Source organism: Nannospalax galili, unplaced genomic scaffold (genome assembly GCF_000622305.1).
Source record: "Nannospalax galili isolate Female #2095 unplaced genomic scaffold, S.galili_v1.0 scaffold799, whole genome shotgun sequence".
NCBI lineage: Eukaryota > Metazoa > Chordata > Mammalia > Rodentia > Spalacidae > Nannospalax > Nannospalax galili.
The window spans coordinates 1,025,032-1,047,561 of record NW_008343085.1 but is presented as its reverse complement, the minus strand read 5'-3'; the positions used below and the strand labels follow the sequence as shown (position 1 = coordinate 1,047,561).

At 45.9% G+C, this 22,530-nt stretch overlaps 1 protein-coding gene and 1 long non-coding RNA gene across 4 annotated transcripts; one reads left to right on the top strand and one right to left on the bottom strand.

Moving 5' to 3' along the window:
- Window positions 1–1,382: 1,382 nt before the first annotated feature.
- Window positions 1,383–4,735, bottom strand: LOC115071378. Its single transcript, XR_003850463.1, has 3 exons — window positions 4,659–4,735; window positions 3,715–3,898; window positions 1,383–1,793 (listed from the first exon to the last, which is right to left on the bottom strand). It is a non-coding gene; the product is annotated as an uncharacterized LOC115071378 (long non-coding RNA).
- Window positions 4,736–5,802: 1,067 nt separating this feature from the next.
- Ces3 (carboxylesterase 3) lies at window positions 5,803–20,626 on the top strand. Of its 3 annotated transcripts, XM_008839118.2 has the most exons (13): window positions 5,803–5,909; window positions 7,613–7,817; window positions 7,923–8,061; window positions 8,240–8,373; window positions 9,521–9,674; window positions 9,791–9,895; window positions 11,109–11,204; window positions 11,491–11,631; window positions 15,832–15,912; window positions 18,403–18,550; window positions 19,633–19,782; window positions 19,934–20,012; window positions 20,112–20,626. In XM_008839118.2, exons 1-13 carry the CDS (start codon window positions 5,828–5,830, stop codon window positions 20,305–20,307), a joined length of 1,710 nt encoding a protein of 569 aa, XP_008837340.1. In that variant the 5' UTR covers window positions 5,803–5,827; the 3' UTR covers window positions 20,308–20,626. The 3 variants fall into 3 exon arrangements, with proteins under 3 accessions (XP_008837340.1, XP_029422319.1, XP_029422320.1); XM_029566459.1 differs by lacking the exon at window positions 15,832–15,912; XM_029566460.1 differs by lacking the exons at window positions 5,803–5,909; window positions 7,613–7,817; window positions 7,923–8,061 and adding an exon at window positions 8,132–8,150.
- The last annotated feature ends 1,904 nt before the right edge of the window (window positions 20,627–22,530 follow it).

Here is a 22,530-nt window from a genome sequence, read left to right as displayed (position 1 = left end):
TAGCAGGATCCTGCAGCAAAGCAAAAACAGATCTGTGAGTGGCTTAGTGCTGTGACCTATAGGTTTCTGTTTCTCCTCCTCCAGGTCCATGGTGAGATGGCAGGGGGAAACAGAGACAAAATTGTGGAGCAACAGAGACTAAGACTGCAACCAAAGGAAAGAAATCACCAGGAGACAGATGTTGGTGGGGTAGAAGACCAGGAAATATGCATCCACCCAATGTGTCTAAAACTCCCAAGATGGGTCCCTGAAACAGTAGAGGATTGGGTTGAATGAGAGCACTCAACATTGAGTAAAAGGGCTAGGAGGACTGGGCAAGCTGGGATCAATATACTGAAGACAGGATAAGGAAAGTGGGCCATGGAACATTTTCCTCCTGTGCTTATGGCTAGAACTGCTACTGTATGTAGATATTACAAGAATGCCTTTACTTTACCCTATGATTTCTCTCTGAATGTGGCTTCCCCTTTGACCAGAGAAGTGCCTTGACCCTTTCCAAAAGGGACTCATGCAAGATTACTAGGCCTGGGGATGTAAAGGAGCACTGTGCCATATATGAAGGCTGATCTGAGTGGTCACTGGGTTCTCTTTACCCCATTCACCTTACCTAGAGTAAAGGCATGGCTTGGTCATTGGAGTAAAGTGTTGTGCTATGTGTCTGCCAGAAAGTCTCTTGGTCCATATGAGAAGCTCAGGTCAGGCAGGCACCATGCCTGAGTGTGCCCTAGTGCTTTATTTTCCCACCTCAAGAGCTCCCAGTGAGGTATCTGATTGCCTACCACTATCTTATTTCAGTCTAACCCGCCCAACAAGAGGCGGCCATGGAGTCACCTTATCTCTGTTGGCCTCCCCTGCCTAGCTATTGCCATTGCTGAACTCTTAGAAGGGACTGTGACCTTGAGGCAGGATGATATCCCTGAGCCTTATGACTCTATTTTAAAGAAGGTTTTGACCAGGTCTGGTGATATATGTCTGTAATTCCAGTCAAGAGGTAGAGGCAAGAGAATTAGGAATTTCAAGGCTACCTTCTGTTATATAGCAAATTTGAAGCATGACTGGCTACATGAGACCGTCTCAAGTACCACAAAATAAATAAAATAAGATTTTGTCTTGCACCAAATTTCAGAAAGAATATAGTTGTGCCCAGTATCCATCAGGATTGGCTCCAGGACCCCACATCACATACCCATATACGCAGATTCTCACACCCCTTACATTAAATCGCTAGTGTTTTCATGTAACCTATGCATGCATATTTTAATGAACATAGATAACATAACATCTAATACAATATAAATGTTATATAAATAATTACCATGCTGTATTATTTAGGGAATGACATCAAGAAAAAAGTCTACATGGTCCCACAGGATAGGAACATTGAACTCAATGATGTTAGCACCAACTGTAACTAACAGATCATAAAGGGATACAGCTGATAGGTGCACCCCTCTTTTGTCCCATGCAGAACTGCCTCTTTCAAAAGGTCCATCTCTAACCAGTAAAACTGCACTCAGGATACCCCATCATGTTCAGAACCATGTGAGTAGGTAGGATGGCTCCTTTGGCTGTCACCTCTCAGCATCAGGGAAGTGAGAACAATTTCATACCTGTTACACTTCACACAATTAGATTTCTGGGAGGCACATACACACATACACTCATCCAGAGTGTTGGTAAAACCATTATTTCCCTGACTGGAAAGATGAGCCAGCCCCTGCCTGATCCCTTTACAGATAGTGGCCAGTTTGTCTGGATGTGAGCAGGTAGATTCAGAGGCCCTGGTGAATTGCCTGTAGCAGAAAAGAGAAGAGGAAATGCAATTAGCAAGGTGAGACCCAATGGTCATGGATATGGAGGAAGAGTGGCCATATTATATGGGGCAGAAGGCTTGCATAACCTTCAGCTTCTTGAGCACAGATATCTCCTCTCTAGGCCATGCTGTTTGGCAGTACTGGATGTGAACACATGGAACCAGACATGGGACTACTTAGGGATAAGCCAGGAATAGGTATAAAGTAACCAGAGAATATCAGGAAATTTCTAGAATGTGACATTGCTGCTTGACCTTGAATATTCCCTCAGGCCTTCAAGAGTATAGCTGGTGTTGTGCATGGGGACTTCTTGCCTAAACACCCACAGAAGCTGATTGCTCCCCAGATGACATTTTAGTGTCAGAGGGAAGAAGGTGCTACTGGGCAAGGAATGAGCCTGGGGAAGATCCAATTGGAAATTGTGATGGGTGAGACAGCCTGGGCAAGGGCAGGGCCTGGATCCTGGGTGATAGAGAGAAAGAGAATCAGGCCTGGGGCCGGGGTCAGGCTACAGCTGCAATGGCTGGTGTGAGTAGGCAGCTGCATGGGGTGTCCTCCTGTCTGCAGTTGACCTCACTGAGGAGGAGTTGCTGCTGAGCAGGAGGATGATGAAGTACTGGTCCAACTTTGCACAACATGGGAGAGAGAATGCCCCTTCCTCAACCTCCCAGAGGAGGATCCCTATTCAAGGCTCCCCTTGTGGGTGGTAGCCTCATGAGCAACATGAGTCTTTTGTCACGTAATGGCCTCCACCCCAATGCCAAGACACGGATAGGGTTCGATTCCCAGTACCCACAGGGCAGCTAACAACCATCTGGAACTCCAGTTCCAGGGAATCCAATGCCCTCTTTGGACCTCCGGGGGAACTACACTAGACAGGTGCACTTACATACATGCAAGCAATACACTCATTCACATTAAATAAATAAATAAATAATAAATAAATAAATAATTTTTTAAAATGGAGAACAGTATTTTCAACAAATGGTCATAAGAACAGTGGATATCCAGTTTCAGCCAGAAAAATGAAACAGAACCCTTATACTAGAAATTAGCTGAAAATAGACTCAAGATTCTAATGTAAGACCTGAATGCATAAAACCAGAAGAAAACATGGGGACAATCTCTCGCTGTCCTCTGAGAACATGATCATTATTCTGATTTTCCCATTATCTAATGTAAGATGTGTCAACTTCTGTTATTCTGCATAAATAAGTGAAGTTGTAGGTCAAGCTAAAATTAAAAGTAAAAAAAAAAAAAAAAAAAAAAAAAAAAAAAAGCTTCCTCATGCCTCTTTCTGTTAATCATTTCCCTGAACTCTGCTCCTAGCCAACCACTTAACTGTTTTCCTCTGCTATAGTCGGTCTTTTCTAGCACAATATAAAAAGACTCATTTGAGATTGGCTCTGTCACCTCACATAATGCCTTTGAGATTTAAGGAGTGATTCATTCCTTTTATTACAGAGTAACTTTCCATGTTTGTTCACACCACACTTTATCAACTCATCAGCCGATGGACATTTGAATGAATTTTTTTTTGAGGGGGAGCTATTATTAGTAAAGCTGTTGTTGGAGCTGGAGAGATGGCTCGGCAGCTCAGGACACTAGCTGCTCTTGCAGAGGACCTGGGTTCAATTCCTAGAACCCACATGGCGGCTTAAAATAGTCCATAACTCCAGTTCCAGGGCATACGACACTCTCTTCTGACCGCCAAGGGCATTGCATGACATGGGTACACTTACATACATGCAGGCAATACACTCATACACATAAAATAAAAATAATCAGTAAATATCAAAAATAAAACAGTTGTGAACATTTTCAGGGGTGATTATCATTGGCGTATGCTTCCATTTCTTTTTGTATAAACAGAGAGTAAAAGTTTCCCTAGCCGTCTTACCTAATTAGCAAGATCAGATGGGGCTGGGACCGGTGGATCCTGTGGAGTGGGGAGCAATCCTGCTCCTGAAGCTCCTCCAAGACCCCAGGGACCCTCCATGTTTCTGCAAGAGTCACTCCATTTACTGTCCTTGTGCTCACAAGTCCAATAAGGGTGTTGACAGTGAAGACGAAGGAACAGAAAGCTGTGACCAGAGAAGCCAGAAAAGAAGGTGAGGGTAGAAGCTGAAAGTCCACGGGGTGAACACTTAGGATTTCAATAAATGGAAATGGCCTTTGGTTAGTATGGCTACCAGGGGGCAGCCACGGGACCTGAATGGATTATCACGGAATTGAAAAAAGACCAGGGGATTCGTGTGGTTTTATTTCTTTTCTCTTATTTCTTCACCCACGCATGAGTGCCGAAAGCACACCCCTTAGAGTTACAGAAGAATATTTATAGAACAATGGCTAATAATAAAGTGGCCAGAATATGCTAGTAGTTCAGTAAAACATGAGCAAGATAGCATTATCACCGTAGTAATGCTTTCTTGGGAGACAGGAAGAAAGTAGACATAAATAGCAGACGATGCTAGATTTGCTGCAAACAAGAGAGAGAATGGTTAAAAGCCAGCAGACAAAGAATCATTTGGATAGTAAAATATAGTTTTACTGGTGCTGGAGATTAAACCTAAGGCCTTACGCATACTAACCAGACACTCAAACCACTGAGCTAAATCCCTAGGTCTGAACAGTGTCGTTCTTTGATGGAGGTGAGCTTGCAGCTATTGAGAGAGATACAGGAAAAACTGGAGTTGAAGAAGAGGCTGTCCCAAGGAGATAAGCAAGGATTGGGGCCTGGTATCCATGGGTGGATCTCAAATATAGGACTAGAATGAGGCAAACAAGAAATGATAGTGTAAGAAATTTTGTAGCCACTCATTTTCTGATGCCAACTCTACTTACCTGACCTTCAGGATGAGTGCCTTTGAATTTCCTGTTTGGACAAATGTGGAGAAGCAAGCCTATAATCCCTGCATTAAAGAAGGAAGAAGATCATGAGTTTGAGACCAGCTCAGGTTACACTGCAACACCTTGTCTCAAAAATTAATAGGTAAATATATAAATCGATTTTCTGTCTAGGACAATAGAAAGCATGCCTTGTGGACATGTCAGAAATCCTGAAGGACACACTTCCTACCATTGGCTAAGAGACTAGAAGTTCTCTGTCTACAGGCTCTTCTAATCAATCACCTTGGAATTCCAACATCCTAGTGACATGCTCTGCAGATACTGTAGCTGTGATTCAAGCAGATCCAGGCCACACTTAACATCTTCCAAAGACCTTCATGGTGAGCATGTGGTATCAGATCTTTTTGCTTTCAGAATGCAAACATGGGATCATGGTGGCTCCCTTTGAGATTTTTAAAGAAAAATGAAATGAGGCAGAATTTTTCTGCAGGTTCAAAGTTCCTTCAAGGCTCTCCCAATGGAGTAATGCCCAGTAGAGCCAAAGTGAGGATCTGGGGACCCTAGAAAGGTAGAGAAAACAGCAATTTGCCACCCTAGGCTTTGAAAGTCACAAACCCCAGTGTATAGCCTATGAAAAGTACCAACATGTACCAGTAAAGCAGTGGGCCTTAGGACACATCCCTCATTGCAATGTGCATAAGATTCTGGGCTTGGAGGTTTGGGACGGAATCTCTGCACTACTGGGTTTCAGTCTTGCTTTGGACTGATTATTCCTTTCCACTTTGCCTATTCCTTTCGGAATAGAAATATTTAGCCTATCTTATCTTGCCATGTATCTTGGAAGTATGTACTTTTTTTTCTTTTTTAAGACAGCTAACCTGGAATTCAGCTGAAGGTGGGGACTGCAAGTATAGGCATTCATCACCTTGTCAATCAAGAGCTGGAATTTGAACACCAGAGGGAGCTATATCACCAAGGCTTCTCCCGGAGAGTCTCCTACTCTGATCCCTGCTCAGTCAGAGCACAGGACACTGAATTCCAGGGCTGGCCACCAACCAAATGGGGTGGACCATATTGGTTTTCACAAGATTAGAGGAACTATAAAGGGAAGATCTTCTCTAGCCTAGTGCAACTTCTATCCACAGTTGTGAGGAACCAGGAACATGGGAATAGTGGTACAAGCTGAGTCCAGTGTCCTAGTCTGGGTGGCCTGTCTATTCCTGGCATTTCCTGCCACAGTCACTGGTAAGACAAACTCACTGAGACTATGGGGTGGGGGCTTCTGGCTCAGTGGGAGGACTGAGGAAGGAGGGGACAAGAGTCGGGCAAGAGGGTTAGGACAATGGCTCAGCAGTTAAGAGCACTGGCTATTTTTCCAAAGGACCTTGGCTCAATTACCAGCACCCACATGATAGCTAACAATCATCTCTTACTCCAGTTCCAGGGGAGCTGAGGCTTTCTGGACTCCATGGGCAATACACAACATGGGTGCCCTTACATACATGCAGGCAAAACATGCATACATATAAATTTTTTTTTTTTTTTTTTGGTCTTTTTGAGACAGGGTCTCCCTGTAGCCCCAGCTGCCCTGGATTCACTATGGAGACCAGGCTGGCCTCAAACTCACAGAGATCCACCTGCCTCTGCCTCCCCAGTGCTGGGATTAAAGGCATGCGCCACCACGCCTGGCCACATATAAATTTTTTTAATTAATTTTTTTTTTTTTAATGAGGCAGAGAGACAGTGAGCCGTCTTCTAGGGAAGGGGTCCAGCGTAGAGAAACGCAGGAGCTGTGCATCCTGTCTGAGCAGGGGTTCTGCCCTTGTCTGAATCACCTGATCACCAGAACAGGGTCATGACTCTGTGTGTGTGTGTGTGTGTGTGTGTGTGTGTGTGTGTCTTGTCATCATTACTGTTGTTTCTTCATTTTCTTATACTGCTAAGAATCGAATCCAGGGCACTAAGCAAGTGCTCTACCACTGAGCTCTACCCCAGTCTTGTCCTTATGTTTGAAGGGGACCCAAGATTTATTTTAATCAGTCATGGTAAAACAAACAAGATTGCCATGAAGGGAGCTTACTCACAGCTCCCTGGAAACTTGAGGTGCAACCCACCTCATAATGCCACACAGAAAAGCCACCAGGCAATGAAAGGAGGAAGGGGAAACTGGGCAAGAGTCTTTCTTCTTGCTTCCACAAGTGAGCAAGAATAGGTGAGGCACGCTAAGCAGACCCCCAATGTCAACCAGGCTCCAGATGCAAAGCATCAAAATACAGAAAATACAAATGTGACTATCACTACCTTTTAGCACCTTAGTAATCTGAGGTTCAAGTCAGCAGGAGGTCTGATTCAGCCTGGAGGAGAGTTGTTTTGATGCCCAGGCAGGAAAGAGGAAGTGTGGGTGATCACAGGAATGAGAGCCAAGTTTGGTAGCACACACTTGTGCTCCCAGCAATTAGAAGGTAGAAACAGGAGGATTGGGGTTAAAGGTCAGCCTCCATTACATAGCAAGTTCAAGAGCGCCCTGGACTCTGTCTCAAAAACAAAACAAAAAAATCATGGAGGTGGCCATAAGGCCTGGTTAGCCAGCATGCTGTGTGGAGAAGGCACAGAACAGAGCCTAACAAAATAGGCGCTGGGGTTAAGAAAACTAGCTGTTCTTGAAGAAGATCTGAGTTCGAATCCCAGTACCCACATGGCAGCTAACAACTGCCCATAACTCCAGTTTTAGGGGATCCAATAGCCTCTTCTGTCCTCTGAGGGCATTGCACAACATAGATGCACTTACCTACATGCAGGCAATACATGCATACACATAAAATAAAAATTTTTTTTTAATTTAAAAATAGATGCTGGGAAAGCAAATATTCCTTCATTCTGAAAGTCTTTCACCCATTCCCTCATGGAAGCTGCAGGCTCACCCTATGATCCCTCTTCCCTGACCTCAGGACCCAAAGTCACTCAGCCTGAAGTGGACACCCACTTGGGTCGTGTGCGAGGACACCAGGTGAATGTGAAGGGCACAGAGCGCCTAGTGAATGTCTTCCTGGGCATCCCCTTTGCTCAGGCACCACTGGGGCCTCTCCGGTTCTCAGCCCCACGCCCAGCACAGCCCTGGGAAGGTGTGCGAGATGCCAGCACCAATCCTCCAATGTGAGTACCCTGGCAGAAATGGGCAAGCAGGCAAATTGATGGTGGGGGCTGGCTGCCAGAGTGTGTGGGGCTAATAGCTCATCCTGGGATGCCCTTTGACTGCAGGTGCCTGCAGGATACAAAGAGAATGAACAACAGCAGATTCACCCTAAATGGAAAGCATCGTATCTTCTCTATCTCCGAAGACTGCCTGATCCTCAACATCTACAGCCCTGCTGAGGCCACTGCAGGGGCCAGGAGGCCGGTGTGCAGCCCAAAGGACCCCCATGCACCCCTCCAGCTCCACCATGCCCATCTGCCCCTCTGCAGCCCTGTTAACTAACCATCTCAGAGGTCTTAAGAATTTCCTGGGCTGCTAGGTGGGTGGTTGGAATCCCAGAAGCTGGGGGAGGGGGAGCACTGCCTCATGGTCATCTCTATAGGTCATGGTATGGATCCATGGAGGCTCTCTAGTAGTTGGCTCTGCCACCTCTCAGGATGGATCAGCCCTGGCTGCCTATGGGGATGTGGTGGTGGTCACAGTCCAGTACCGTCTTGGAATCTTTGGCTTCCTCAGGTAAGATAGCCACTCTAGAAGAGGGCATTGCAGCCCTGTGGACAGGGCTTCTAAAGGTGGAGGGGCTGGGAAGATGGTTCAGTTGGTGCTTGACATGCAAGTGTGAGGACCTAAATTCGCACCCCAACACCCATATAAAAGCTGGGTGTGGCTACACTTGTCTTTAATCCCAGCACTGGCTAGCCAAATTGATGAGGTCTAGGTTCAGTAAGAGATCCCTGTTTCAGCAGGGCATGGTGGCCCATGCCTTTAATACCAGCACCCAGGAGGCAGAGGAAGGCAGATCTCTGTGAGTTCAAGGTCAGCCTGGTCTACATAGTGAGTTCCAGGCCTGCTGGTGCTACAGGGAGACTCTGTCTCAAAAAGACCAAAAAAAAAAAAATTAAAATTTTTAAAAAGAGCCCTAAAAATAAAACAAAAAAACCCTGTTTCAAAAAATAAAGGTCACAACTGAGGAAGATGTATGATGTCAATCACTGTCTTCCACATGCACACACACCACAGATACCCATATGCACATGTGCATGTACCCACAGAGAGAGAGAGAGAGAGAGAGAGAGAGAGAGAGAGAGAGAATCTGAGGGTAGTGGGCCCTGCACCTGCATCCCTGCTCTCTGAGGCACAGTTGGTATTTCCCAAGTCTCCACTATGGGAAGGGGTTCAGTCAAAGCCAGAACTAGTTGGGTGTAGTGGTACATACCTTTAATCCCTGCAGCTGGGAGGCTGAGGCAGGGGAACTCTGTGAGTCTGAGGCCAACCTAATTTACATAACAAGTTTCAGGCAAGCCAGGGCTATATAGTGACAGTCTACCTCGGAAAAAAAAAAAAAGCCAGAACTGAACATTGAACTTGGGCAAAGGGTGTTAGTTTCTAAGCTGAAGCTAGAGTCCAAGCAGAGAACAGGGACAAAGAGTAACATAATCTAATAGCTAACTGACAGCCAAGCCCTGGCTGGCTGTCCTGCTACATCTGCCCACAGCACCTACTGAGTGAACAGGTACCAAGCATTATTCATAGCCAAGCCAGGTTTGGGGGGCAGAGGAGTCCCTAGCGCACTGGTATCTGAGTCAAAGCAAATTTGCAGTAAGCAAAGAAAATCTGTCTTGGGAGATAACTTGAACTAACCACTAACCCACCCTACCCCTAGCACTGGAGACAAACACATGCCTGGCAACCAGGGCTTGCTAGATGTGGTGGCTGCTCTACGATGGGTGCAAGGAAATATATCCCCCTTTGGGGGTGATCCCAACTCTGTCACCATCTTTGGTAACTCTGCTGGCTCCTTCATTGTCTCTGCCCTGGTGAGTCACCACAGGGAACTAACAATTGTGGCCAGGTCTGAGAGGACTCCTGTTGCCCCAGACCTCCTAGACCTTCTGCTTCTTCTAACGGTCATCTGCCTTCTTCATTATCCCAGGTCCTGTCTCCAATGTCCTCAGGACTCTTCCACAAAGCCATATCCCAGAGTGGGGTTGTCACCATGAAGCAAATGAGGGAAACTAACCCCTGGCCAGAAATTCAGGTCTGCCTTTCCTTCACTCTCTTGTACCACATTTACCTCCACACCACACCACACCCTGTACTACCTTTGGGTTGGGTCGGGGGAGGGAGGAGTCACTACAAAGGAGTCCCTATAGGCTCAGAGGAAATAACTAGTAGTAGAAGTAAACAGTTAGGCATTGCTCCTGGAGGAGGCCACCTCTGAGCAGACCATCTCTAGCCCCTTCCCCAGAGGCATTCTTAGGTGATAGGTAAATCAAGGCAAAGATTTGGAGAAACCACCAGGACACAGATAAGAACTCCAGTGAGATAGGATTTATTGGCAGGGGAAACGCACAGGAAAGTCCCCAGTTCAGGATAGAGGAGCTGACAGTTTACAGGCTGTTGACTGGGGCTTTTATAAAGGGTTGGGGGGGATGTGGAAGGCAGGAAGATATTTTAAAACAAGTTAGGTGGGGGGCGGGGGGCGCTTATCAGGAAAGAACAGCCTCTGTCAAACTGCACCCTTCCATTCCCTTCCATCAGCCAGGATCTGGGTCATGGGATAAGGGGTCTATACATTATGAAACTTATCTGAGGGAAACAGCTCGTACTGAGACAGTTCCTATATCAGTGGGTCTGGGGTGCAGGGGTCTATTTATCTTCTAACATTATCAAAGGGGAAACGGACTGTGCTGAGTCAGCTCTTTGTGGAGGGAGTGATCAGAGGCTAGGACTGTTACTTCACCTGGCCCCAGATCCCAGCTGTGGTGAAGGAGTGGGCCCTGGGTGCAAGATGATTCAGCAGTGCACATTGCCTCTCTTAACCTGAACAGGAGCAATGGCTTCCCTCCCCATAATCTCACCATGGAGGGAGAGATTTTCAAAACACAAAATTCAATCCTCCTCTGTCTCTAGAAATTGTCCCTCCAGCCGCAGCTCCCACCAGCCCCTTTGGCCCTGCTCCACCCGTAGTAATCCCTCCACTCTCTACCAGATATTCCCACCCTGAACATCCCCTACCCCCAATGTTATGTTCTTGCTTATGATGCAAGCAGTACTGATTTAGAAAAGGACACAGTTCTCAGAGAGGCGAAGAGGACAGAAACACAGGGATTGGTTTCTCTGGTGGGTGGATATCTCTCTGATCAGGCTTAGGCCCAATCAGTGACATCATAGCCCAATATAAGAAGCAGTGAGCCAGAAATCAAGGTGCATAGCTGAGAGGGAGACAACACTCTTCTGTCTGTCGCCAGAACTTTGCAGAATCCTTGGGCTGCAGCTCTGACTCCTCTGCTGAGCTGGTGCAGTGCCTACTGCAGAAGGAAGGAGAAGAGTTGCTCCTTAACAAGGTATGACACTACTTTGGTAACAGGCCATGGCCCAGAGGAGTCCTTTCCAGCTCCTGCCATCAGAGGGGCAGTCACCAGTCTGGGATGAAACTTGGGTCTCACCTATAGTGGGAAAAGGGAAGAGATCTGCTGGGGAGCAGCAGGTCCCCTGACTCCTCCCAGGATTCCCAACTCTGGGGATTTCCATTTCCTCATTTTCCCTCAGGCACACCGCTGAATGACCCCTGAGGTCTTATCATTTGAAGTTTGATCCTGGACAGTGTCTTATCTTGCTTCCTTCCTACAGGAACGTGTGAAGATTACCTATACAGTTGATGGCTCTTTCTTCCCCAAAAACCCTGAGCAGCTCCTCAGTGAGAGGCAATTCCCCACTGTGCCCTACCTTATAGGGGTCAACAATCATGAATGTGGCTGGCTCCTCCTCAAGGTGAGTGTCCTCTGGCACCTGTTCCCCTTCAAGGCCCTGCCCAGGCTGTTCTCTGCAGCACGTCATGGCAGTAATGCCATGTCCTGTCATTCCCATTTGGTAGATGAGAAAAGTGAGACTTCAAAACTCTGAAGTCCCTTATTCAAGTCAAAACTCTGAAGTCCCTTACTCAAAGTCCCTTATTCAACTTTGTTTTCACAAAGCACATTTCTGTATTGAGGATGCAGCTTTTGCAAAGTGGTCTTCTGGGCTGTACTAATCCACAGCATATTCTTGCTGATGACTGGTTTATACACCATGCTCTGTGAGACTGGAGAGTGACTCTGTGCCTGCAAGACTGACTGCCTAAGACTCCCAGGTTTCAGGCAGCTTTAAGCACTTACACTGGGGACATCAAGGGCCAAGAGCCTTCTAATCCATTCTGGATGCACAAAACGCCCCACAAGAGTGTCCACACCATGCTATAACCCTGAGCATCTTGTTTAATCCTAAAATTTTCATTTGTCTACTTATCTTTACAGAAATTGCTTTCTTTTTCTCCTATGATGCTGAGGACCTCCAGCATGCCGCCCAAGCATGCTGAGCCCACCCCCAGCCCATCAACTGTTTTAACGAGCACAACCTTCCCACAAAGGAAGAGTCCCGTCATATTTCTTCACTCTGTCATGTGAGCCACTGTGGTTTGGACCACTATAACTAACAATTCAGTGCACCGCTAAGCAATGCCACATTATTGGGAAAAAAAACTTTTCCTACTGAGTTTTCTCAACACCCTGTTGAGAACTGATCAATTGAAAATTTAAGGGTTTATTTCTGAACTCCCAATTCTCTCTCACTAGTTTGTTTATCTTCATGTCACTGCCACACTGTCTCACTTAAATAACAGAAAGGTGTCATCTCACAGTAATGGAAACCAATCAAAATGTCAGAAACCATAGCTTTAATCCCAGCATACAGAAGGCAGAGGCAGGTGGGTCTCTGTGAGTTCAAAGCCGGCCTGGTCTACATATCAAATTCCAGGCTGGTTTCTGTTAGCCTCAACTTGAAGAAAGTCACCCTTTGTTTTTACATTGTCTTGCCTCTGTGTGAGTTTGTCTCTGTGTCCAAATTTTACCTTTACAGGGACCCCAATCATATTGGATAAGGTTCCATTCTAACAATTGCTTCTGTGATCCTCTTGACTCAACTTGGTTACCTTTACAAATCCTTTCTCCAAACAAAGTCACCTTCTGAGATAGACTAGCACGCCCTGTTTGCTCATCTGTGAAATTTCTATAGATTAACACAGAGCCTGGCAGCAAAGCAATGAGGTTTAATAACTAGCACCTCCTTGATGTTTAGGGCTTAAATACACATTAATTCAGTCCTCACAACAATCCTATGGAAGCAGGTCCTTGCTATTTCTTTTTCACAGACTAGAAAGCTGGGGCACAGGATGTTTAAGTAACTCATAAACGTACTAAGTGGCAGATCTGGTATTTGAACTCAAGGAGTCAGATTCTAGTATTCTTCAAACTGAATCATCACACCACATTCCAAAATGTCATTTAGGGTTGTTAGAATTTGGGATGAGAAGGTAACATGAGAATAAAGGAAGTAGCAATTGAATCTGACCTCAACAGATGCAAATAGCTTTATTCCCTTGGGAATGGAGGTCTGGGATTTATAGGTGAACCCATAAAATCCCAGAAAGGGATTCCTTCCCAGAATCCCAGAAGGTGAATTGTGCCTTCTTGGGTGGTACCGTGCTCTGGGATCTGAGAAGGAGACAAGGGGAGTTCTGACAAGGGGGTTGATAAAGAACCAGATCTACAGAGAGGCTGATAAAGGAACCAGATCTACAGAGAGGCTGATAAGAAACCAGATGTCTTTTACTAGGGGCCCTATGTTCTAAGATAGGTATATTTCCCTCCTGGGGTAGGGAGGCAGGGTGGGGGGATTGTCTGTTCATTCAATCACTTGTCAGGTTGATTTTCCTTCAAGGATAACCTCTTCAGAGGAAGGAATAGAAATTAGCTAGCAGTTTAGGATAAAAAGATCCCAAAGAAAAGTAACCAGTTTCTTTCTTGGTTTAAAAATCAAAAAGGTCAGCCAGGCATGGTGGTGCACGCCTTTAATCCCAGCACTCGGGAGGCAGAGGCAAGCAGATCTCTATGAGTTCAAGGCCAGCCTGGTCTACAAAGTGAATTCCAGGACAGCTGGGGCTACAGGGAGACCCTGTCTTAAAAATACCCAAAAAAAAAAATCAAAAAGGTCCTTGGACCTCTTGGCAGCCTGGATGTTGCCAGAGCTCAGAGATGCCAGAAGTGTTTAGGGGCTCTGATCTTTGATCTAATTCTTAGATTTTAGGGGGGGGGCAGGGTGGAAGAATGTTAGAGTGGTTATGAAGACCCATTAAAGAAAGACTTCTTCTTGTCAAGGAAATTGAATCTCTGGCCTGGGTGGAGACCTAATGTGATATGGCACCTTCTTGACCATAGCTATGCCATGTTAAAGCTTAGACTGACTCTAGTCTCTGAAATTATCAGGCAGTTGGCCCAGGGTATAGGAATACACATAAGCAGGACCTCAGTTGTCTCAGGAACAGGTCAGCACGTTCTGGAGTGCACCTGATAACTGCAGATTTATGGCTTCTGTAGGTTATGCTTGGCTTGCTTCCGCAAAATAATAATTGTTGCTTAATAGAATAGAAATTGTTAAGGGAACATTTGTACATATAAACTTGGGAGCTTAAACTTTTCACCCCTGGGTATGGTTTCTCTGTATAAAAACTTACCCTAGAAATGGCTCGGGGCTGCACTTGGGTTTAGACACCCTTCTGTAGTCATGGACCAGGAAAGACTTTCATTTGGGAAAACTGTCTGAGTGGTCTTCTCTGGTGAAGCACCTCACAACACTAACATTCCAACTGGGCAGGGTCAATCACCTGGCCATAAGACCATCCCTAGGAAGGCAGGCTCACCTTAAGCCATGCTAAAGAGAGAAGTGGAATAATTAGTCCTTTAATAAGATAATATACTTTTTCCTTCCCAGAACCCCCACCCTAGCACAGTAGCTTATTACAGCTTTGTAAGTTTGCCCACTTTTCTAAATTATTCAGAAAAGCATAACTTCTCCTTTTCTTCTCTCTATTTTCTAAGCATGTTTTCCCTAATGCTTTGGGCCTCCCCAATACTTTGGACTTCCTTGTTCTTTCTCTAAAGTTCCCCTTCCCACCATATGGCTGCTTGTCTGCCATGCAGCTGCTTGCCCACCATATATCTGACCTCCATGCTGGCTCACACAGTATGGCTTATTTTCCTTCTCTCCTCCATTCTCCTCCTCCAGGTAGCTGCTGAGATTTACAGCCTGCCTGGCCTGGGGAGTTTTCTTTAAACTCTGATCAAATTGTCATTGAGCTTAAAAAAAAAAAAGGATTGTGGGGCTGGAGAAATGGCTCAGCAGTTAAGAACACTGGTTGTTCTTGCAGAAGACCTGGGTTCGATTCCCAGAACCCACATGGCAGCTATCCACGGGGATTGCATGACACAAGTGCACTTTCATATATGCAGGCAATATACTGAATACATAAAATAAAAATAATAAAATATTTTTAAAAGAGAGAGAAAGAAAGAAAGAAAGAAAGAAAGAAAGAAAAGAAAGAAAAGAAAAGAAAAGAAAAGAAAAGAAAAGAAAAGAAAAGAACTCAGGCATGGCATTGATTCCTTGAAATCCCAGTGCTGGGGAAGTGAAGACAGAAAGATCCCTGGAAGTCACAGTCTAGCCAAATTGGCCAGTTCCAGGTTCAGTGAGAGACCCTGACTCACAGACTAAAGTAGAAAGAAATTGAGGAAGACACCTGCCACAACATGCACACACACACACACACACACACACACACACACACATACACACATCCATGTGCACAGAAGCACATACATACATACATACACACACACAAACACACCAAAAAAGAAGAAAGAAAATGTTGAACAAATCTCTGTGGTGCTGCTGTTGGCCTCTGTCTGCTGCATATGATTCTATTCTCCTAGGCACCTCCATTCATTGGCAATCAGGGATTTCTCAGTTGGAGTGCATAGATTTGTGAGTTTGACCATACATGGTTCTATCATGAGTTTGTGGACACTGGTTTGGCAATGTTCTTGGATGGAGGACAGTGATTGGGCTGTACTGAGAGAGCCTTGATATCTGTACCCACAGGTCTGGAATATTTTGGATAAGGTGGAACACTTGAGCCGGGAGGACGTGCTAGAGATGTCGAGGCCCTACTTGACTGCTATGGTGAGGAGAAGGCTGCTGGGCACCCAGTGCAGCAGTCTCCATCCCAATCCCACAGCTGCTCACCAACCATCAAGGCCCCTGGCCCAACTGATGAATTTTAGTTCTGTTAAATTAGAAAGACCAGGAGTGGTGGCTTAGGCCTGTCATCCCAACATTTGAGAAGTTGAGGCAGGAAAATTGCTGCAAGTTCAAGGCCACCCTTCAGCCTATATAATGAGTGCCAGGCTAACCTGGACCACAAAGTGAGACCTTGTCTCAAAAAAAAAAAAAAAAAAAAAAAAAAAAAAGGATGGGCAGGAGAGATGGCCCAGAGGTTAAGAACACTGGCTGTTCTTGCAGAAGACTTGGGTTCAATTCCCAGCACTCACATGGTGGCTAACAATCTTCCATAACTCCAGTTCCAGAGGAATCTGACACCCTCTTCTGACCTCTGCAGGCTTTGTACAATACAGATACACTTACATACATGCAGGCAATACACATACACTCATACACATAAAAATAATAAATAAGGATCTGGAGAGATGGCTCAGAGGTTAAGAACACCGACTGTTCTTGCAGAAGACTGGGGTTCGAATCCCAGTACCCACATGGCAGCTAACAACTGTCCGAAACTCCAGTTCCAGGGGATCCAATGGTCTCTTCTATCCTCCAAGGGCATTGCAAAATACTGGTGCACTTACATGCATGCAGGCAATACAAGCATACACATAAAAATAATAAAAATAAATGAAATATAAAAATAATAATAAATAAAAAATGTCTAAAGATTTATTTAAAAAAAAAAAAAAGAGCAAGCCAGGCATGGTAGTGCATATCTTTAATCCTAGCATTCGGGGGGCAAAGGCAGATCACTGAATTTCAAGCCAACTAGGGCTACATAGTAAGATCCTATCTATAAAAGCAAAACAAAACAAAAATAATTAGGAGATTAGTTCCAGGAATCACCTCTTGACGTGAGATGATGTGGTTCTCAAAGGAAAATTATCAATATCATCCCTGTCACCATGGAGACCACCTCTTCATGAGCACATCCTAGATACCCAGGACTGTGCCACGATTAGCCTGCAGATAGGCATTTATCCTCCTTGGTCCTCACTGCAACTCTGTGAAGTAGGGACTGTCATTATCCCTGTTTAACAGACAAGGAAACTGAAACAGATCTTGAGCCTGCTCGGTCTGACCCCAGAGTGCAAATGTTAAGATCTCAGTGTCGGGTATAGAGTCAGATGGACCTAAGATCAGATCTCAGCCCTGATCACTTGCCTAGTTCTCCTGGCACCTCTGAGCCTATGTCTTCACTATGATGATGCTTCCCACCCACCTGAGTTCTTCTAAGGAGACTGGACACAGTCTGTGAAGAGCTGACCAGGGAGCAGGTACCCAGGCAGTGCTCCACCTGTGTCCTTTTGCCTTCTTTGGAAGCCTCAGGGCTCTTCCCATTCACACCACCTCATCACTTGTCTCTGGAATTGTGGAGCACCCCCTCATTTATTCTATTTATTTTCCAGTTATCTTCAACTGAGCACCCGCTTAAAGATCATACTCTGTGTTACAGACTTCACATAAATTTCTGTCCTAGTTTGATTTTCTGTTGATGTGATAAAACACTGACAAAAAGCAATTTGGGGGAGGGTTTACTTCATCTTACAGGTTACAATCCATCATCAAGAGAATCTAGGGCAGGAGCTCAAGGCTTAGGAACCTGGAGGCAGGGATTGAAGTAGAGACCATGGAGGATTGCTGCTTACTGACTTGCTCAAATAACTTTATTTTTAAATTTTTTTTAAATTTTATGTGTATGAATGTTATGCCTACATGTATGCAAGTGTACTCGTATAGTGCAATGCGTGCAGAGGCCAGAACAGGGAGTCAGATCACCTGGAACTGGAGTTAAGGATGGTTGTTAGGTACCATGTGGGTGATAAGATTCAAACCCAGGTCTTCTGCAAGAACAGCCAGCGCTCTTAACTGCTGAGCCATCTCTACAGTCCCTCATATGCCTTTCTTATACAATCCAGGCCTAACTGCCAGGGGATGGCAGCACCCCTTGTGAGCTGGGCCCTTCTGCATCAATTAGCAATCAAGAAAATGCCCCACAGACAATGCCCACAGGCCAGTCTGACGTAGTAATTTCTCATTTGAGATTCCCTCTTCCCAGGTATGTCTAGGTTTGTGTCAAGTTGACAAAAACTAATCAGCACAGCTTCCAAACAACATTGCCAGGCAGACATTGACTATCAGAATGCTTCAGACACTTGCTTGAGGCCACACAGCCCAGCAGTGGCCACAGTGCTAACATTTAACTCTAGACTTGAGCTTATTCCTACCTAACTACTATCTATTGATAGGAATACTCAAGGAGGCAAGGAGGTGGGTGGATGTCCTCTGGGATGTGAAAGAAGCTCTATTGGAGGGTATGAGACTCCATAGGAGGGTCTGACACAGCTGTGGAATCTGAGCATGCCTGAGCTTGACCTCTTGTCCCAGGACGTGCCCCCTGAGATGATGTCCATTGTCATAGATGAATACCTAGACAATGACACAGATGCACAAGCCACAAGGTATGCCCTGCAAGAGTTGCTGGGTGATGTCATGTTCGTCATTCCCACCTTGATCTTCTCAAGAAACATCCGAGGTAAGTCTGTCCCTGAACCTCAAACAGTTATTTTATCATCAAAGGTGATGTGGCTGCTAATAGGTACAGAGTCCCCTGAGTCTGCCTTGCAACCCATGCCCTGCTTCCACCTCCAAGCCCCTCTATCTTTGGGTGTAGAATCACAGCAGTGGGTGGTGTCTCTAGCAGAGTCCCTCACAGAGGAAACAGAGGCTCAGGGAGATACAGTGATGTATCAAATGTCCCCAGCAGGTCCCATCACCAAGTCTTTCTCAAGGATTCATTCAACTGGGGATTCATTCAATTGATGAGCAATTTGGTCCTCTTTCAGTGCTTCTTTTGGAAGAAATCTTGCTTCCTCCAAGCCTGGCACAGTTTTACAATAGTCCCAAGTTCTTTTTTTTAATATTTTATTTATTATTTTTATTTTGTATGTATGAGTATATTGCCTGCATGTAAGTGAGCGTACCCGTGTCATGCAATGCCACAGAGGTCAGAAGAGGGCTTCGGATTCCCTTGGAACTGGAGTTAAGGATGGTTCACAGCTGCCATGTGGGTGCTGGGAATCGAACCCAGGTGCTCTACCAGAGCAGTCAGTGCTCTTAACCACTGAGCCATCTCTCCAGTCCCAAATAGTCCCAAATTCTTAATTTTGTGACCTTGGGCAAGATACAGAGCCTCTCTCTGGGCCTCACTTTCCTCATTTGTAAAATGGGAGCATAGTGGAAGCTAATACAAAGGTCATGCTGAGCATGATGCAGCACACAGAACAGCGCCCAATTGGGCCAGGTGTGATGACTTGCACTTGTAATCCCAGCACTCAGTAGGTAGAGACAATAGGATCAGGGGTTCAGGGTCATCTTCAGCTACATAGTGAGTCTGAGGCCAATCTGACTAGATGGAAACTATCTAATAAACAAAACAGACATACAAACAAAATCAACAAGAAAAAGGTACTCAGTCCCATCAAGAGCTGAGGAGTGCTTGCTGCTCATCCTTGTGTCTTCACCATTATGATTAGGATTGATGTCACTGCAAGTTTGTGTGGCCAGAGGACCTGATTAAGCTGTGGTACCTAACTCAGATCTTACCTCTCTCTGCAGATGCTGGATGCCCCGTCTTTTTGTATGAGTTCCAACATCCACCCAGTTCTTTTTCGAAGTTCAAGCCAGCCTGGGTGAAGGCCGACCATGGGTCCGAGAGTGCCTTTGTTTTGGGGGGTCCTTTCCTCACAGATGAGAGCTCTCTCCTGGGTAAGGACAGAAGGACATGTAATCCTTAAGCCACCATGCTCCAAGGAGCCAGGGTGGTCTTTCAGGAACAGAGGTCTCCAGACAGCACCAGGAACCCTTGGATATTCTCCAGGCCCCACCTAAATTGATCCATATCTTTTCTTCTTACCAGCCTTCCCAGAGGCCACAGAAGAGGAGAAGCAGCTGAGCCTGACCATGATGGCCCAATGGAGCCAGTTTGCCCACACAGGGTAAGTGAGTGGTTACATATGCCTGGCTTTGGGCCTCAGATCTGCCCCTGCCAGGGCATAGAATCAAGGCCTTGATTCTCATTCATTCTTCTTACCCAGGGACCCCAACAGCAAGGGGCTGCCTCATTGGCCCCAATTAGCCCAGCTGGAGCAATACTTGGAGATTGACCTGGTACCACGGATCGGGATGAAACTGAAGGAGGCCCGGCTACAGTTCTGGACAGAGACACTGCCTAGAAAAATCCAACAGTGGCACCAACAGCAGACGATCAGGAAGGCCCCAGAGGAACTCTGAGGCAGGGCCTATCTGGGCCTCCCTGACTGGGCCACCCCAAAGGATGGCAGAATCCTAGTGGGGTAGCCTCCTTCTGTTCCTGCCAGAGACTTTAACCTAGACCAGGCTGAAGTGAGCTCATGTCCCATAAAGCATCAGCCACTGCAGGAGGAGTACAGTGTTTTTCTGATGTCACCAAACTGCTTTCTACCTCAGGACCTTTGCACAAGCTCATCCTGCTCATTCTTCAAGTTCTCCAAAGGATCTACTCCCCCTAAGAGGGCTTCTCTGACTTCTCTAGTCATGTGTACCCATTACAGCACAGTCTTTCATGAGCTCACACTGACCATGCCTGTCTCTTTGTCCTTCTCAGAGGTTTCACCCATACCAGGACTAGGCAGGACCTGAAACAGGGCATGTTTGGTGAATGAATGACACACATACTTTATGAATGACACCTCTGGACTTGAATTCAGACCCTTCAAGTGCCAAAATTACATTCCATCCTCCACAGATGTCTACCCTGGACTGGGGGGTAGTAACCTCCAAAGGGAGATCCCTACAGGGGGAAAGTCTTAGGGTACAGAAAGGTCTATCTTAGAACAGATTTTAGCACCTAGAGGCCTCAGCCTGAAGCTCAGTCCCCTCCTCTCTGCTGCCTGGCCTTTGCTTCTGCACAAGGCAGAACAGAATCCAAAAGGTCCACTCTCTGTAGACACTGAGCCTCTGAGCCCCTACCCAAAGTGCAGGAGTTCCTCCCTCCTTTCCCAGCAGGGGAAGGGGAGAAAGACAGAAGAATCAAGGCAAAGCTCATTTTTACCCCTAGGGGACTTGCCAGAACACAGCAGTGTAGGTGGGGACAGAGTATCTAAACCAGGCTGTTGTCACAACACAGCCCCTAGAGTACTCACCCAAGCCACAAAGGAAGGGCAAAGAGCTGCCAGAGGCTTTCAAAGTAAGGATAACCATCTCCCTTTTAAGAATCATTGCAATCATTACAATTCCTTAAAACATCTGGATTTTGAGGCCTGTGTTGGAGGGGAGGGGCTGCCTCAGCAATAGAGCACATGCTCAACAAGCAAGAGGCCCTGGTCAGTCCCTAGCACACACACTTAAAAAATGAATTTTGGGGTTGGTGAGATGGCTCAGTGGTTCAGAGCACAGACTGCTCTTCCAGAGGACATAGGTTCAATTCCCAGCACCCACATGGCAGCTAACAATCATCCATAGTTTCAGTTCCAGGGAATCTGATGGCTTCTTCTGACCTCTATAGGCATTGCATGGCATGGGTACACTTACATACATGCATGCAAAATAGTCATATACATAATTTTTTTATTTTAATCTGAATTTTGATCTACTTCACAATGTCTCCCCTTGTCTTTACTATCCCATCCTATGAACTCCAGTCTAGTGTATTTGTACCCACACATGTATACTTCCTCAGTCAGACTAAGGCTGCTGATGGTTCCATGAAAAGCATTTACAACTATGGTAGTTATGTCCTGAGAAGTTACTTTGATAAAAAGGAGAAACACAAAGCCAGACAGACTCTGAGTCCTGTCACTCCTCTGCTCAAAAGCTCTCCCTGACTTTCTGTGTCCCTTAGGAAGTTCAAAGTCCTTCCATAACTTTAAAGGCTTCCTGTTCTCAACCCTTCCTCCACCAGGGAAGTTTGTCCCCAGAAGCTGTTAGAGAACATGATAATTAAACAGGCTGCAGTGTTTGTTTCTGGTCTAGTCCTCAAGACTCTTCCATGGGACCATCTTCTAGGGGAGGAATTTCCAGAAGTTGCCCCTGCCCCAAAGACTGGGAGCCTTCTGACTCCCAGTGTGCCAAGGCACATCCCTGTCAGGATCTCTGTGCTCCTCCGTGACCCTCAGATCATAGATAGCATGACCAGGTTGCTGGCCTGTTCCAGCCTCCTAGACTCTCTCCCATGCCTCAGTGCCCATTGCTCAGGGCTGTGGCCTGGCCCCTGCAAAGATTGCTTGGCTTGGACTTAGGCTTGGACTAAGCCTTGTAATAATACTCAGATGTGCCAGGCCAGGGATTTAGGGGGGAGACAGCACTGTCAGAAGCAACAGATAATCATTGAAAGTACCTGGGACCTCTGAAGTCTAGATCTGGACCGTCCTAGGCTGAGAGCATCTGAAAATTATGGACAGGTAGTGGAAACTCTTCAGTTACCTCCTAGTTGAACCAGATATTCATAAGGAAGACTCAGATCTTAAAAACTTTAGG